This window comes from Hyla sarda, chromosome 8 (genome assembly GCF_029499605.1).
Source record: "Hyla sarda isolate aHylSar1 chromosome 8, aHylSar1.hap1, whole genome shotgun sequence".
NCBI classification, from domain to species: Eukaryota; Metazoa; Chordata; class Amphibia; order Anura; family Hylidae; genus Hyla; species Hyla sarda.
In genome coordinates, this window is record NC_079196.1 from 94,956,618 (window position 1) to 94,973,167 (window position 16,550).

The window sequence follows — 16,550 nt, forward strand, 5'->3', positions numbered from 1 at the left end:
AGACTATGTTATTACACATATTACTGTGAAGCTGTAGTGTTGTGCTGGCTCTGGAGCACTACCACAATGTGTAAAAGCACTAGACTCATGGTAAGGTGTGCCATTATTATGGGCACCATAACTGAAGAAGTGTAATTGTTCAGTAGAGAGTTATACCAAACATTGCAAAAAACCATTTGCCATAATAACTATGCTGTGTTTCTATTAAGATGAGACATATAGAGAACACAGACATGTAAACTTATTTGATCACAGTTAAAAAGGGAAGGGAATACTTGGACTCTTCCCAATCTAGAGTTTCCTTAAAAAAATAAAAATCTGTAGATTCAAATACACATATTCCCTTTTTCTCTAAGACATGTGTTATTACGTAATTTATACAGTTTCTTCAAGTTCAACAAATGGTTCCAGTTTCTTTCTATGCTTATCCAGAAGTACAATTTAAGTGCCCTTTGTGAGATAGCTGCCAATTGGTGGTATGTATGAATGGGAAATACATAATTATAAACAACAACATTTAAATCAACAAAAGCAGAATATGTTATTCCTGCCACAAAGACGCCCCTACAACACCCACCCACTGATGGGCAAGGTTTGCATAAAATGGGACTGTTGGCACAAATGGGTAAAGATCCCTTGCAGTCCTCAGTATTTCTGAATCTATTTCTCCACACTGTAAGCTTGTGTTGGTTCCTACAGTACCAAGTAAAAATGTGCTTATGTGTCACCCAACACACCAGTCTTAAAGGGGTAGTCCAGTGGTGAAAAACTTATCCCCTATCCTAAGGATAGGGGATAAGTTTGAGATCGAGGGGGGTCCGACCGCTGGGGCCCCCTGCGATCTCTCTGTACGGGGGCCAGGCTCTCCGGCCAGATAGCGGGTGTCGACCCCGCACGAAGCGGCGGCCGATACGCCCCCTCAATACATCGCTATGGCAGAGCCGGAGATTGCCGAAGGCAGCGCTTCGGCTCTGCCATAGAGTTGTATTGAGGGGGCGTGTCGGCCGCCGCTTCGTGCGGAGGTCGACACGCCCCCTTCCCGCGGGCTGTCGGGGCTCCGTACAGGAGATCGCAGGGGGCCCCAACGGTCGAACCCCCCCGCGATCTCAAACTTATCCCTAAGTTTTTCACCACTGGACTACTCCTTTAAGTAAGCTTTGGAGAACTGAGTATGAGAAATACTTCCACATAAATCACTAATATAATAAAGACACAATATAGACACAGAAAATTCTCTACAGACATCAGGGTATCCTCACAATAAAATAAAAAAATAATAATAATTATATATATTATATATATATATATATATATATATATATATATATATATATATATATATGTAAAAAGCATTGCAGCACTGCATATAGTGAAAAACAGTTGATTTATTCCATCAAAAAAAGTGTAACAAAGAGCAGCGACGTTTTAATCCTCCCCAGGATCTTTTTCAAGCCCAGGAGAGGATTGAAACGTGGCTGCTCTTTGTTACACTTTTTTTGATGGAATAAATCCACTGTTTTTCACTATATGGAGTGCTGCACTGCTTTTTACTTTTATGGAATTGGAGGAATTTATGGACTAATCCTTTTTTCAGTTGCCTGCACCCTGCCTTCTTTTTTGCATCAGGAGTGCTGTTGTGCCTTTATTATATATATATATATATATATATATATATATATATATATATATATATATATATATATATATATATATATATATATATATATATATTTGCGCGTGTTGTGTAGGAGTTGTATTAAACATGCGTCAGTAGGGCAGATTTTTCCCACTCAATTACATCTGTTAACATCTATCAGTTCACATGTAGGTTTTTATGGTTGTAATTATAACAGCGATAAACATAAGTGCAAGGGACTTGTTTTGGGCGACTAGTGTCTAATTTAAAAAAAATAAAAAAATAAAATCTTCTGGTTTGCAAGCATGTGCTGTAGCACCTACTAGCAAAAAAAAAATCAGAAAAACATGCTTTGCCTGTAAATCGAGACATTTTTAAACCTCAAAATACAGTGTGTGCACCTATGCACACTGATGAGTACAGAGCTCGGCTATTTTTGTCAGGCCCAAAGAGCTGAATGTACATGTCTGACCACTTCTCCATTCAACAAGGTGGACATGGAACATCAGTTCTTGTGGCCAGTAGGGGTTTAAATGTTTAAACTCCTACCAAACTCCAACAGTGTTGTTAGTAGGAAAACCCCTTTAGGTTTTGTTCACATGGACAATATCTGCGTGGTATTTGACACAGGAACTGCCGCAATTTCTGTGTCAAAAACTACGGTATGTTTTTACCTTGAAAAACAAACAAAAAACCCACACACAACATAAAAATTTTTTGTTTTCAATGGGAGGCAAGGGACTGTGCGGAAAATAAATTAATAGGTAATTTCCTTCTACTCCAAAGCTCCCACCATACAGCACTTGCAACCTGAGCCAGCTAGTTATATTAGTGTCCTGCTCAAAGGCAGGTAGGGTTAGTGTTTTGTGGGTGCTCCTACACCATCCCTTACTATCATCCAATTGATTCCCTGCATTGTATGCTTATTTTGGCATGTGAGAAATTTCAGCACTTTGAGAGGGCTCCTGTCACACTCCGATGCTCAATTGCCATCATTAGCATATGGTTGCTGGGAGTACAATCTAGGATTGGGGTTGTTCAGTGAATGCATCTCCATCTGTATTCCCTCAAGTGCAGGGCATCTTTATATGCTCTAAATTAAAAAGATCAGTCAGAGGGCAGATGCTTTTAAAAATGCATTTCCTTTCTCCCCTACTTTAGATCTGTATAAATTGCAATAGAATAGAAAACAGATAAGAGGTAAAAATACATCTTTGACAAACCTCAGTTTCTTACCAAACACTAAGGCTAGGTTCACACGGCAGAATTTCCGTGCCGGATTCCTCATTGGAATCCTGCATGGAGATCCTGCTGTAGAAGAGTCCCATTGAATTCAAAAAGATTCTGCTGCGCAGTGCACACGGCGGATTTCCGTGTCCGCACAAAGAATGAGCACGTTCATTCTTTGTAGGGAGACTGCACGTAATGCACAGCAGTCTATGAGACGGCGCATTCCTGTGCGGTTCTAGCACCGGCAGATTATGCCAGCGCCTCGCAGTCTGCGGAATGAAGTTTCTCCGTGCGGACATTCCGGCGTGTGAACATAGCCTAAATATAAAACAATTGCTTAAAAAGTGATTGATCAGCACCAAGAACCCACATCTGACTTAAGACTTTTTATGCTGTAAACTTTCTATACAATAGGTGCTAAAAATACCTGACTATAGACAAAACGATCCAATGCCAAATCCGTACAGTAAGAGATGTGGTCACCTGTCTACCAAAAAAAATATAAGATATTTTCATTAGTGTCCTAAACAGAGGAAAACCTTCACGTAGATTTTCTGCCATTCATCATGTGTTCTTTCCCTTCTAATCCTGGCTTATGATGACTGAACCTCTTCACAATGGTGCCAGGGATAAGTGCCACAAGTGCTATTGCCAGTAACTTTAGTAGTGTTCCCCAAGAAAACATGTCATCTAGAGATTTGATCTTGGACAAAATGGAGCCTGTCTGGACACAGATGAAGTTGTAGGGTAGGAGACCTATATGTAAAGCAAAACAAGATGACAACTTTGTTCAAGTTCTTCCAGAGTATCAACACACACTATATCATGTCAAATATATTACTGGTTACGTACCAATGAGGACCGAGAAGAAGAACTGTCCTACTGGGATGTTCAGGATGGGTGAGGAGAGGTTCAGGAACCAGTTAGGTGTCATAGGGAACAAACGCAGGAAAAGAAGAAAAAAGAAGAGGCCGCTACGGTTTTCTTCAATCTATATTAAAGACATTTAGAAACACACAAGAACAGGACTTAGTACTTCAAAGACATCTTAGTATCTTTTAAACTGACATTTCCAGCACCACATAATGAACTTTTGTCTTAACTTTTCTTATTAGTGATTCATTCACGATAACTCGAGTTGAATAAACCGTCTGGAGAACGCGGAAATCAGAGGAATGACATGGCTGCTGACCCACTATATACTATACGCCTATGGTGGTGTTGTGCTCCGGGCACAGCCACAGCTGGTATGGGTTCACTCTCATACCTTTCCTGGCACCTTGCTCTATCCTTGCAGGCGTCAATAGATGTGCACACTTTTTCCAATTTTTCCCCCTTCTGCTGTGATAAATTTAACATGTCTTCTGCCTGTCTTGTTTTGTCTTTAGGTAGAACGGCAGGTCAGCAATTCGTTATGGTAAGGGAATCTCCCACATATCCATTAAATCAGGTTTTTCTTCATTTTTTGCACTTTCATTTTTTCCTCCTCACCTTCTTAATAATGATAACACTCTCAATTTTCCACCTACAGACCTATTTGTAAATTTTGGGGGCTTAAAGGAGATATCCAGTGCTGAAAAACGTATCCCCTATCCTAAGGATAGGAGATAAGTTTCAGATTGCGGGGGGTCCGACCGCTAGGGCCCCCCGCGATCTTCTGTTGACCACCTCACGAAGCGGCGGCTGACACGCCCCCTCAATACAATTCTATGGAAGAGCCGAAGTTCTGCTTTCGGCAATCTCGGGCTCTGCCATAGCGATGTATTGAGGGGTCGTGTCGGCTGCCGCATCGTGCTTCCTGTTTCTTAGGCTCAGAGCGTCACACTGCAGTCAGCTTATCACTGGCCGGTGATAGCCCTAGCACACTGTTATGTAAAGAGCTCGGGCCCCACCTTCTCCTTGCTGCCAGGGCTCCTTACATGACCTATTACCGGCCGAGGCGGGACATCGATGCGGCCAGTGATACGCTGACTGCTGTGTGACGTTCAGAGCCCAAGAAGCAGGAAGCCGAGCATCACCAGAGAAACGGCATGCTGATACTGGCGTAAGGGGGGAAAGTAGAAAGGTGAGTTAAAGTTACCGGTAGTTTTTTTTGCAGCCCTGGCACATGGGAAGTTAAAAGTCTTGCGCTGCAGTTCTCCATTAGTAGTGTACTGAAAGATAACTTATTCCCTATCCAAAGGATAGGGGATAAGTTATAGATCGCGGGGGGTCCGACCACTGGGACTCCTGGCGATCTTCTGAACAGGACCCCAGCAGTCTGTCGGAAGCAGCCATTCTGACCACGCATGAAGATGCAGCAAGACACGCCCCTCTATGTATCTTTATGGGAATGATAGGAATGACTCAGTGAGCTGAGCACAGGCGCCGCTGCCTTCTTGATGTAGTGAGGCAGTGGCACCTGCACTTTGCTCAGAGAGCAGAGCACTAAACCCCAGCAACCATTGGCATATTCATCACGAAGGACAGGCCAGACAGGTAAAATAGAGAAGGCAGGGAAGCTGAAGAGCCAGCTCCCCGACTCCATAACTCTGCAATTTCTATATAGATTCAGAAAAGTGCTGACTTTTTATAAATGCTTTACCTGCCCTACAACAAGGTATATTGGGTTAAGTGCATGTGAACAGCCTGTCAGATTCTCTTTAAAATGGTCACTGTAAATTAAACAAACTTTACATATATAAAATAGTACAAGCGAATGTAAGAAACAGTCTTTTTATTAGGCTACTTGTTGAGAGCCAGAAGCTGCAGACAGCAACAATTCTACATAAGAGCTAACTTTGAGTATTAGATAGGCATTGGTAATTAGTAGGAATGCAACGAAAGGGAAATTTTGGGCTGAAAACGAAAATATAGGCTGTGCTTTGCCGAAAACTGAAACCGAAAATACATTGCCCTGCCCTCTTTTTTTCTATAGTTTTTGTTACTTTTTTTTCGGAAGCGATGTGACCAAAATAAACAATTTTTGCTTTTAAAATGTTTTTCCATTTACGCCATTCACACAGCAGGATCAGAAACAAAATAATTTTATAGTTGGGACAATTATACACGTGGCGATACCAAATATGTTTATTTTTATTATTTTTTCATATTTTTTATATGGAAATGGGAAAAGGAGGGTGATTTTAACTTTTATGAAAGGGGTTAGTGGATGTTTTTTTTTTACTTTTATAAAAAATATATATTTTTTTCACTATTAGTCCCTTTAGGGGATTTCTAGGAAGAATCATTAGATTCCTCATATATATCAATTGAGTTCAATAGAATTCCATCGATGTGTGTGCTCTGCGATAATTTGGTTGAGCCTGCTGAGCCAGAGCCACGGGCCCCAGGGATGCAGAGGTAAGCCCTCCGGCTACCTCCACAGTGGATCGCCCCCTGCAATCATGCTGCGAGGGGACGATCCACCCCACTGGACCACCAGGGAGTGTTTAAAGCACCCTTTAGACGCCGCTGTCAGCTTTGACAGCAGCAATCTAAAGGAGGTAATATCCGACCGCAGCGGCCGCCTGCTACGAGAATCAGCAGGGGGCCGTTGGGTATGGCGCGGGCTTGAGTCAGGAGCCTGCACCATACACTGTGGCAACCAGTTACATGACGGACATCGGAGCAATCTCTGATGTCCTTCATTACAGGCAAATGTCAGCTACTGATAGCAGCAGGCATCTCCCGGTTATGACGTGGACCTGACCCGCATCCCGCTTCATGTCCTCACCCAATCCATGACATACATGTATGTCATGGGTCAGGAGAGGGTTAAGCCACGCCCACGGAAATTATCGGCGGAAAAGTCACTCAGCTGAAAATACCGAAAGGGGCATTTTCGGCCGATAATTTTCGGCAGCCTAAATTTCGGTGCATCCCTAGTAATTAGGTATTGATTCACGGCTTAGACTGCTCTGTAATTTCTGTCATACTGCTTCTTGATGATACTATGCTGCATGATATACTACAGTAATAAGCGTGCGTGTAGTGAAGTGTATGGGAGATGACATAAAGGCTAGTCTTAACACACTAGCTTAAAGAGAACTAACAATTCGAGAAAGAGTCAGCAAAGAGGAAAAATGGTAAAAAATGACATATACAACTTATATAATGGCCAGAAATAGTGCTACTCCTTAAGCACACACACAGGACAGCATGTTCTGAATAGTTATCTTAAAAGGCCAGCTAAAAATATACAGCCAACTGCAAAAAATATACAGCCAACTGGTTTTATTCAAAATGAATGTTTATAGCAAATCAGGGAATGAGATTGGGGCAGCTACCTTATTCTGCAGCATGGAGATCTTCTCAGGGAAATACATAATTAAAATCTGTTTGCCAAATGCTTGAGAGAGCACGTAACAGAATGTGGCACCCAGAGATGTCAGGGTGCAGCAAAGAAGCAGGCCCATCCAAGGGCCAAACAATGCTCCGGCCAGCAGGTTCTGCCAAGAAACAGAAATGGGTTTATTACTAAAAAGAAAGGCAATGCACCAAGGTACAAAACATACTACCAAATAGAATAATACACTTGTGTTGAATTATCCCAATGCTTTTACCAGGTCCACTAGATTGCTGTATTGCTCATATACTTGGACTATAAGCAGAAGATTTATGCACGTACAGAATAGAGATGAAGTCATTTTTTCCAATTTGGCTGCATTAGATTTAGCATATAGAAAACACATTATCAGTTCATGTAATAAGACATGGCGGTTGTTTCCAGAACAAAACCAGACAAAGTGACAGCTTTCCTAATGACAAAGCATTTTTACTTTGTAAAACTATTACAGCACTAGTAGAAGCAAGTCACACATATCCCATTAATCTAATAACTGATTTACCAGAAAGCTGGATCCTGGGATGGCAAAGCTTTGCTTATACAAGTAGGCACTGCAGAACAGGAGGGTGACATAGGATTGGTGCTCCCTCTTATACTCCTGCAAGAAGTCAGCCAATTCACGAAGTTCATCCAGATCTGAAGGGAACACCAAAGACCTGTAATATTAACAACATCTAAATATATACCAAAGGGGAACAAATATAAACGATAAACTAAATCCTACATGGCTGACACATGATGTTAAAAGAGCAATAAACAACAAAAAAATAGCCTTCAAAAAATACAAATCTGATGGGTCAGCGATAACATTTAAACAGTACAAAGAGCTTAATAAAATCTGTAAAAATGTAATAAAAACAGCAAAAATTCAAAACGAGAGACAGGTGGCCAAAGAAAGCAAAACTAATCCTAAATATTTTTTTAGATATATAAATGCAAAAAAACCAAGGACAGAGCATGTAGGACCCCTTAATAATGATAATGGGGAGGTTGTCACGGGCGATCAAGAGAAGGCGGAGCTACTGAATGGGTTCTTTAGTTCTGTATATACTAGGGAAAAAGGAGCTGACATTGGCCAGGTAAGTGCTGGTAACACATCATGTAATGTACTGAACTGGCTTAATGTAGAGATGGTACAAGGTAAGTTAAGTGATATAAATGTAAGCAAATCTCCAGGGCCAGATGGACTACACCCAAGAGTTCTTAGAGAGGTAAGTTCAGTAATATCTGTACCCCTGTTCATGATATTTAGAGATTCTCTGGTGTCTGTTATTGTGCCAAGGGACTGGCGCAAGGCGAATGTGGTGCCAATCTTCAAAAAGGGATCTAGGTCTTCCCCAGGAAACTATAGACCGGTAAGTTTAACGTGCATTGTGGGTAAATTGTTTGAAGGACTTATAAGGGATTACATACAGGAATACATAGGGGATAATTGTACTATAAGTGAAAACCAGCATGGGTTTACTAAGGATAGAAGTTGTCAAACCAATCTAATTTGCTTTTATGAAGAGGTGAGTAGAAGTCTTGACAGAGGAATGGCTGTGGATATAGTGTTTCTGGATTTTGCTAAAGCATTTGATACTGTCCCTCATAGACGTCTGACAGGTAAGTTAAGGTCTTTGGGTTTGGAAATTTTAGTTTGTAACTGGATTGAACACTGGCTCATGGATCGTACCCAGAGAGTGGTGGTCAATGATTCGTACTCTGATTGGTCCCCGGTAATTAGTGGTGTACCCCAAGGTTCAGTACTGGGCCCGCTGTTGTTTAATTTATTTATCAATGATATAGAGGATGGTATTAACAGCTCTGTTTCTATCTTTGCAGATGACACCAAGCTTTGTAGCACGGTACAGTCTATAGAGGATGTGCATAAGTTACAAGATGACTTGGATAGACTAAGTGTCTGGGCATCCACTTGGAAAATGAGGTTCAATGTGGATAAATGTAAAGTTATGCATCTGGGTACTAATAACCTGCATGCATCGTATGTCTTAGGGGGGATTAAACTGTCAGAGTCACTGGTAGAGAAGGATCTGGGTGTACTTGTAGATCACAGACTACAGAACAGCATGCAATGTCAGGCTACTGCTTCAAAAGCCGGCAAGATATTGTCATGTATCAAAAGAGGCATGGACTCGAGGGGCAGGGACATAATACTCCCCCTTTATAAAGCATTGGTACGGCCTCACCTGGAATATGCTGTTCAATTTTGGGCACCTGTTCATAAAAGGGACACTGCGGAGTTGGAAAGGGTGCAGAGACGCACGACTAAACTAATATGGGGCATGGAACATCTTAGCTATGAGGAGCGATTAAAGGAGTCACAATTGTTTAGTCTTGAGAAGAGACGTTTAAGGGGGGATATGATAAACGTATATAAGTATATTAATGGCCCATACAAAAAATATGGAGAAAAACTGTTCCAGGTTAAACCCCCCCAAAGGACGAGGGGGCACTCCCTCCGTCTGGAGAAGAAAAAGTTTAGTCTCAAGGGGCGACACGCCTTCTTTACCGTGAGGACTGTGAATTTATGGAACGGTCTACCTCAGGAACTGGTCACAGCAGGAACAATTAACAGCTTTAAAACAGGATTAGATACATTCATGGAACAAAATAACATTAATGCTTATGAAGAAATATAAAATCCCATCCCTTCCCCAATATTGCGCCACACCCCTACCCCTTAATTCCCTGGTTGAATTTGATGGACATATGTCTTTTTTCGACCGTACTAACTATGTAACTATGTAAGTGAGAAAGATCAAGTAATCGTGAAAACACCATGTGTAGGCAAAAAGCATAAAAAGTAACCATTTTAAATATTGCTGCTTTCATGGATGGAAAACCTTCCTTGCATGAAGTTGGAAAGCATTCAAGAATGTTATCATTAACCCTTTAAGGACCAAGCCCATTTTGGCCTAGAAGGGATTCTCCATTGGAAAACTATTTTTACAAATCAACTGGTGCGCGAAAGTTAAACAGATTTGTACTTTGTATACTACCAGAAAGTGGTGCTCTCTGCTGACACCTCTGTCCATGTCAGGAACTGTCTAGGGTAAGAGCAAATCCCCATGGCAAACCTCTCCTGCTCGGGACAGTTCCTGACATGGACAGAGGTGTCAGCAGAGAGCACTGTGGTCAGACAGAAAAGAACAACTTAACCCCTTTTTCACCTTAAGGACTCAGCCCTTTTTTGCAATTCTGACCACTGTCACTATATGCATTAATAACTCTGGGATGCCTTTACCCATTATTCTGATTCTGAGACTGTTTTTTCGTGACATATTCCACTTTAGGTTAGTGGTAAATTTTTGTCGATACTTGCAGCATTTCTTTGTGAAAAATTCCAAAATTTGATGAAAAAAAAATTGAAAATGTCGCATTTTTCTAACTTTGTAACTCTCTGCTTGTAAGGAAAATGGATATTCCAAATAAATGTTATATTGATTCACAAATACAATATGTCTACTTTGTGTTGACATCATAAAGTTGACATGTTTTTACTTTTTAAAGACGTTAGAGGGCTTCAAAGTATAGCAGCAATTTTCTAAATTTTCACTAAAATTTCAAAATCTGAATTTTTTAGGGACCAGTTAAGTTTGAAGTGGATTTAAAAGGGCCTTTCTGTGAGAAATACCCCATAAATGACCCCATTATAGAAACTACACCCCTCAAAGTATTCAAAATGACATTCATAAAGTTTGTTAACCCTTTAGGTGTTTCACAGGAAGAGCAGCAAAATGGAGGAGAAAAATCTAAATCTGCATTTTTTACACTAACATGTTCTTGTAGCGCCATTTTTTTCATTTTTAAAAGTGGTATTAGGTGAAAAAGCCCCCCAAAATTTGGAGCCCAATTTTTCTCGAGTATAGAAATACCTCATATGTTGACATAAAGTGCTCTGTGGGCTCACAACATGACTCAAGAGGGAAAGAGCAACTGTGGGATTTATGAAAAAAATTTTGCTGTCATGGTTTTTGGGGGCCATGTTGCATTTAGGAAGCCCCCATGGTGCCAGAACCGCAAAAAAAAAAAAAAAACACATGGCATGCTATTTTGGAAATTACACCCCTCAAGGAATGTAACAAGGGGTGCAGTGAACCTTAACACCTCACAGGTGTTAGACGACTAAGCGTTGAAGTTGGATCTGAAAATGGAAAATTAGATTTTTAAACACTAAAATGATGGTGTTACCCCAAATTTATCTTTTTCACAAGGAGTAATTGGAGAAAATGGACCCCAAAATTTGAAGCCCAATTTCTCCCGATTAAGAAAATGCCCCATATGTGGATGTTAAGTGCTCTGCTGGCGCACTACAGGTCTCAGAACAGAAGGAGTGCCATTAGTCTTTTTGAGAGAGAATATTGCTGAAATTGAAGTTGTGGGCCATGTGCATTTTCAAACCTCCCATGGAGCCAGAAAAGCTGAAACCCCCCACATGTGACACCATTTTGGAAACTAGACCCCTCCAGGAACGTAACATGGGTTACAGTGAGTACTTACACCTCACAGGTTTTTTGAACAGTGGGCTGTAAAAGTGAAAAATGTGATTTTTAACACTGAATTGCTGGTATTAACCAAAAATTTTTTAGTTTCACAAGTAGTAAGAGAAAAAAAGCTCCACAAAATTTGTAGCACAATTTCTCCAGAATAAGGAAATACCCCATATATGGCGGTAAAGCACTATGCGGGTGCAAAACAGGGCTTAGGAGTGAGACAGCACTGCTGAGATTTGAGGCCTAAAGTGGTGCTTTGCACTACAATGGTCGAGGTTCTGACGTAAAATCTAAAAAATAAACCCCGGCAAGTGACCACAATTTTGAAACTACACCCCTCAAGGAAGGTAACAAGGGGTACAGTGAGTACGTACTAGGGATCGACCGATATCCGTTTTTTTAGGGCCGATACCGATAATCGGTGGAGGTTAGGGCCGATAGCCGATAACTTATACCGATATTCCGGTATAAGTTATCGGCTATTTATCCCCCCTCGACACCGCTGCAAGTCATTGATTTAAAGCGGGCGCTTTAAATCAATGCACTGCAGTGGCTTTTGCGGTGCCATAGGCCGCCGCCACCACCCGCTTCTCTCCCCCTACCTGTCAGGGTGGTCCGGGCCATCCATCCTTCCTTCCTGTAGTGTCCGGCGGCATACCGGGTGGAGGGTGCACCGGTCCGGGCTGTCCTTCTTCTCCGGGGGTCCTCTTCTCCACTCCGGGAAGGCTCCGGCCTAGTAGCGCAGCATAGACGCCGCTGCGCAGTGACGCCCGTGCGCAGTGACGCACCTGACGTCACGGCGTAGCGGCATATATCCAGCGTACTAGGCCGGAGCCTGTCCTGAGTGGAGAAGAGGACCCCCGGAGAAGAAGGACAGCCCGGACCGGTGCACCCTCCACCCGGAATGCCGCTGGACACTACAGGAAGGAAGGATGGATGGCCCGGACCACCCCCATTACGGGTAAGTTAAATTTTTTTTTTTTATTGACTCGGAGGGTGGGGGAGGGGCCCGACCGGTATGGCGGTATGGGCAAAAATCCATATCGGTATACCGCCCAACACTACGGTGGGGGGTGAGATGCGGTGGGTCGGGGGGGCGGTCGCGGTGCGGTGGGTCGGGGGGTTGGAGGTGCGGGGCATTATCGGCAAGGTAATTTCCGATACCGATAATGCCCAAAATCGTGATTATTGGCCGATAATATCGGCCATACCGATAATCGGTCGATCCCTAGTACGTACACCTCACAGGTTTTTTGAACAGTGGGCTGTAAAATGAAAAATTTGATTTTTTCACACTAAAATGCTGGGGTTACCGAATTTTCTACATTTTCACAAGGGGTAATTGGAAAAATTGGGTTACAAATTTTGGAGGGCTTTTTCTCCTGACTATGGAAACACATCCACATATGGGGCAACATGTTGGGCGGGCGCACAACAATGCTCAGAAGTCATAGAGGTCTGTTTGATTTGAGGCCTATGGCCTATCAGTAGCTGACGGTTACATACATTCAGAGAAAAATACAAAAATTAAACACCCACATGTGACACCATTACAGAAAGTATCCACCCTGAGGAATGGGTATAGGGGTAAAGAGAACATTTTGAATGCACAGGTGTTTCATAAATTTATTTTCCAGGAATGGATGAAGGGTAGCTTTTGAAAATTGTAATTTTCAACCTATGCTCTACTTCATCTTTCTGGGAACAACTAACATGTGACTCCGAATTGTCGCCTGTAAATACGACTTCGCATTTGAGGCCAATGTTTGTTACAGACCTAACAGTTACATACATTCAGAGGAAAATACAAGAATGGAACACCCACATGTGAGCCTATTACAAACACTACACCCCCTAGGGAAGGTGTATAGGGGTGAAGGGGAGATTTGGAACAGACGGGTGTTCCCGAAATTTATTTTCCAGGAATGGATGAAGTGTACTATGTGGGGGGGGGGGAATGAAAATTGCAATTTTAATACTGATATGCCAATTCCCAGAATGATGACCCAGAGTATAGCCAAAAGTAAAAATTATGCCCGCCCCAAACCCTATGCTCTGAATCATCATTCTGGGAATATGATGTGTGTGGCCATCCCTAATCTGTTACCTCAAATGCGCACCCCGTTCAGGTGGGGAAAGAGCGTTGCGCATTTGAGGCAACTGCAAACCCCCAAAGCTGTTGACTGTGTCCCATGACCCTTTTTATCAGGTGTATTGGGATATTGGTTTTTGGGAGTTTATTTTTTTTTTTTTGGGGGGGGGGGGGGTTGGTTTTAAAATTTGGAGGACAATGCACTCTGGACTGGTACATTGGAGTATAATTCAGGGAAGAGGATGAAAAATGTAGTGCTCCATGGAAGTGTGATACTCCCTGAAGCAGTTTTTAATGCAGAGGCCCGGATCATCGGGGCAAGTGTCACAGTGAGTGGTGGTGTCCTTCCAAATCCCCCTCCTGTGACACACACTGCTTTTTTTTCTGGGATCGTCCCTTCTTTCCAGTGTGGGGGACCTCACCTGGAAAGTGTTGGCCGGCACTGAAGTTCCAGAGGTGCTCTGACCCGCTCCTTGGCGGTCACCAAAGATGAGGGCCTTTAGAACTACCTCTTGAAACTGCAGGAATGTCCCTGTGTTGCCAGCATACTGGGACAGTACAAAAGAGTTGTACATGGCAACCTGTACCATGTAGACCGCAACTTTTTTGTACCATACCCGTGTTTTCCGCATGGCATCATATGGCTTGAGGACTTTGTCAGAAAGATCAACTCCCCCCATATACCGATCGTAGTCCAGAATACAATCGGGCTTGAGGACCGGTCCCGAGGTGCCTCGAACAGGGACAGGGGTGCTGCCATTCCCATGAAGAGTGGTGAGCATAAGGACATCCCTCTTGTCCTTATACCTGACCAGCAACAGGTTTTCATGGGAAAAGGCACAGGACTCACCCCGGGGGATAGGAGCGTGTAGGGGATGGGGCGGAAGGCCTCTTTGATTCCTCTGGCCTGTCCCACAAGCAACCGTGGATCTGGCGGCGAGAGATGTGAAGAGAGGGATACTAGTATAAAAGTTATCCACGTAAAACCAATATTGTTTTTTTGCACTAAAAATCATAACGCTTTCAATTTTGCACCGACAGATACATATAAATGCAATTTTGTAACTTTTGGCGGCTTCTATTTCTAGGCATTGCATTTTTGGTAGAAGTGAATCCTTATCTTTATTCTATAGGTCCATATGGTTACAAGGATACCCAACATATGTCGGTTTTATTTTACTACTGAAAATGATAACTACATGCTCCAAAATTAGTATGTTTAAAATTGTCATCTTCTGACCCCTATAACTTTTTTCTTTTTCTGCATACAGGGGTATATGAGGGCTCATTTTTTGCGCCATGATCTATAGTTTTTATCTGTACCATTTCTCTTATGATGGAACTTTTTCATCTATTTTTATTAATTTCTTTATGGTATATAACGTGTTTTTTGTATTTATTTTTCTACGTCTACGCCATCAACCGTGCGATCTAAATAAGCTTATATTTTAATAGTTCGGACATTTACGCACATGGCGGTGCCACATATGATGTGTTTAGGGACTGATCTGTATTGAGTACTGCTGGTACAATGTAACTCACCTGCTCCTGACGCTCGATGAGCGGGTGAGATACATTGTACCAGCAGTACTCAATACAGATCAGTCCAAAGCCTGTATTAGCCAAAAAAGACTGAAACAAGTAACCACACAGTGGATATACTATCTGTTCATATATTTACTGCAAAGACATATTGTACCAGCTGCATCAGAGAAGGACACAATATCTTTTTCCAGACTGGTACTTTTTATATATTTTTTTATATATTTTATGGTTGCCAGAATATAAAGTCTTCCTTTTTTAGGCGATTAATACCACTAGGGCCCAGTGGAATATTCACCTTTATTATATCTGTGCCACGATTAGAGTAATTTTGTTTAATTTTATATAATTGTTTTTTATATGTTTAATAAAATTTATATAAATTGAAGCATCTCTATATTAATTTGGAATTCATTGTGTACCCTTTGGGGTAAAATCCTAGAAGGATTGGTTATATATTCTTTATATATTATTTATTCCCAGCCGTTGGGGTTTCGGCATATAACCAACCATATCCTCGGATTTTTGATTTGTGAGCTGCACACATTTCCCCTTTTTCACAGATTTGCAAATTACTTCTATATAAGAATCCTAATCCTTCCAGTACTTATGAGCTGCTGTATGCTCCAAAGAAAGCGGAGTTGTTCTTTTCAGTCTGACACAGTGCTCTCTTTTGACACCCCTATCCGTGTCAGGAACTGTCCAGAGCAGGAACAAATCCCCATAGCAAACCTTTTACAGACAGAGGTGTCAGAAGAGAGCACTGTGGTCAGACAGAAAAGAAGTACACAACTTCCTTTGTAGCATACAGCAGCTGATAATATGGGAAGATTAAATATTTTTCAATTGAAGTAATTTGCAAACCTGCTAAACTTTCTGGAGCCAATTGATATGAAAAAAAAAAAAATGGTTTTCCACAGGAATACCTCTTTAAGCACCAGGACTCAAGGGTGTACCTGTACACCATTAGTCCTATCCTCAGGATAGGGGATAAGCGTCTGATCTCCGGGGGGGGGGGGGGGGGGGGGGACAGGGGAGGAGGGTCTGACCGCTGGGACTCCCTGCAATCTCCTTCACAGCTCTGCCGCGGCATTCCCGTGCAGGAGGCGTGCTGGCCGCAGCGTGACGTCGGACACGCCTCCTCCATGTATCTCTATGGGAGAGGCGGGGAGGCAGAGTTATATGCATTAGCCACTAACATAGAGCGGCAACGCGAGGGTTTGGGAG

The 16,550-nt window shown here is 42.2% G+C and overlaps 1 protein-coding gene across 3 annotated transcripts in view; it reads right to left on the reverse strand.

The window, feature by feature from the left end:
• Positions 1-1,760: 1,760 nt before the first annotated feature.
• TMEM41A (transmembrane protein 41A) overlaps positions 1,761-16,550 on the reverse strand; it is a 347,737-nt gene continuing 332,947 nt past the window's right edge. For 2 of the 3 annotated variants that reach the window (XM_056534911.1, XM_056534913.1), the window contains exons 2-5: positions 7,696-7,849; positions 7,135-7,296; positions 3,719-3,857; positions 1,761-3,622 (exon numbers count right to left, since the gene is read on the reverse strand). In XM_056534911.1, the coding sequence (XP_056390886.1) occupies positions 3,408-3,622; positions 3,719-3,857; positions 7,135-7,296; positions 7,696-7,849 (670 nt within the window). In that variant the 3' untranslated portion in view covers positions 1,761-3,407. The remainder of the gene's footprint in view (positions 3,623-3,718; positions 3,858-7,134; positions 7,297-7,695; positions 7,850-16,550) is intronic. The other variant, XM_056534912.1, reaches the window with a different exon arrangement.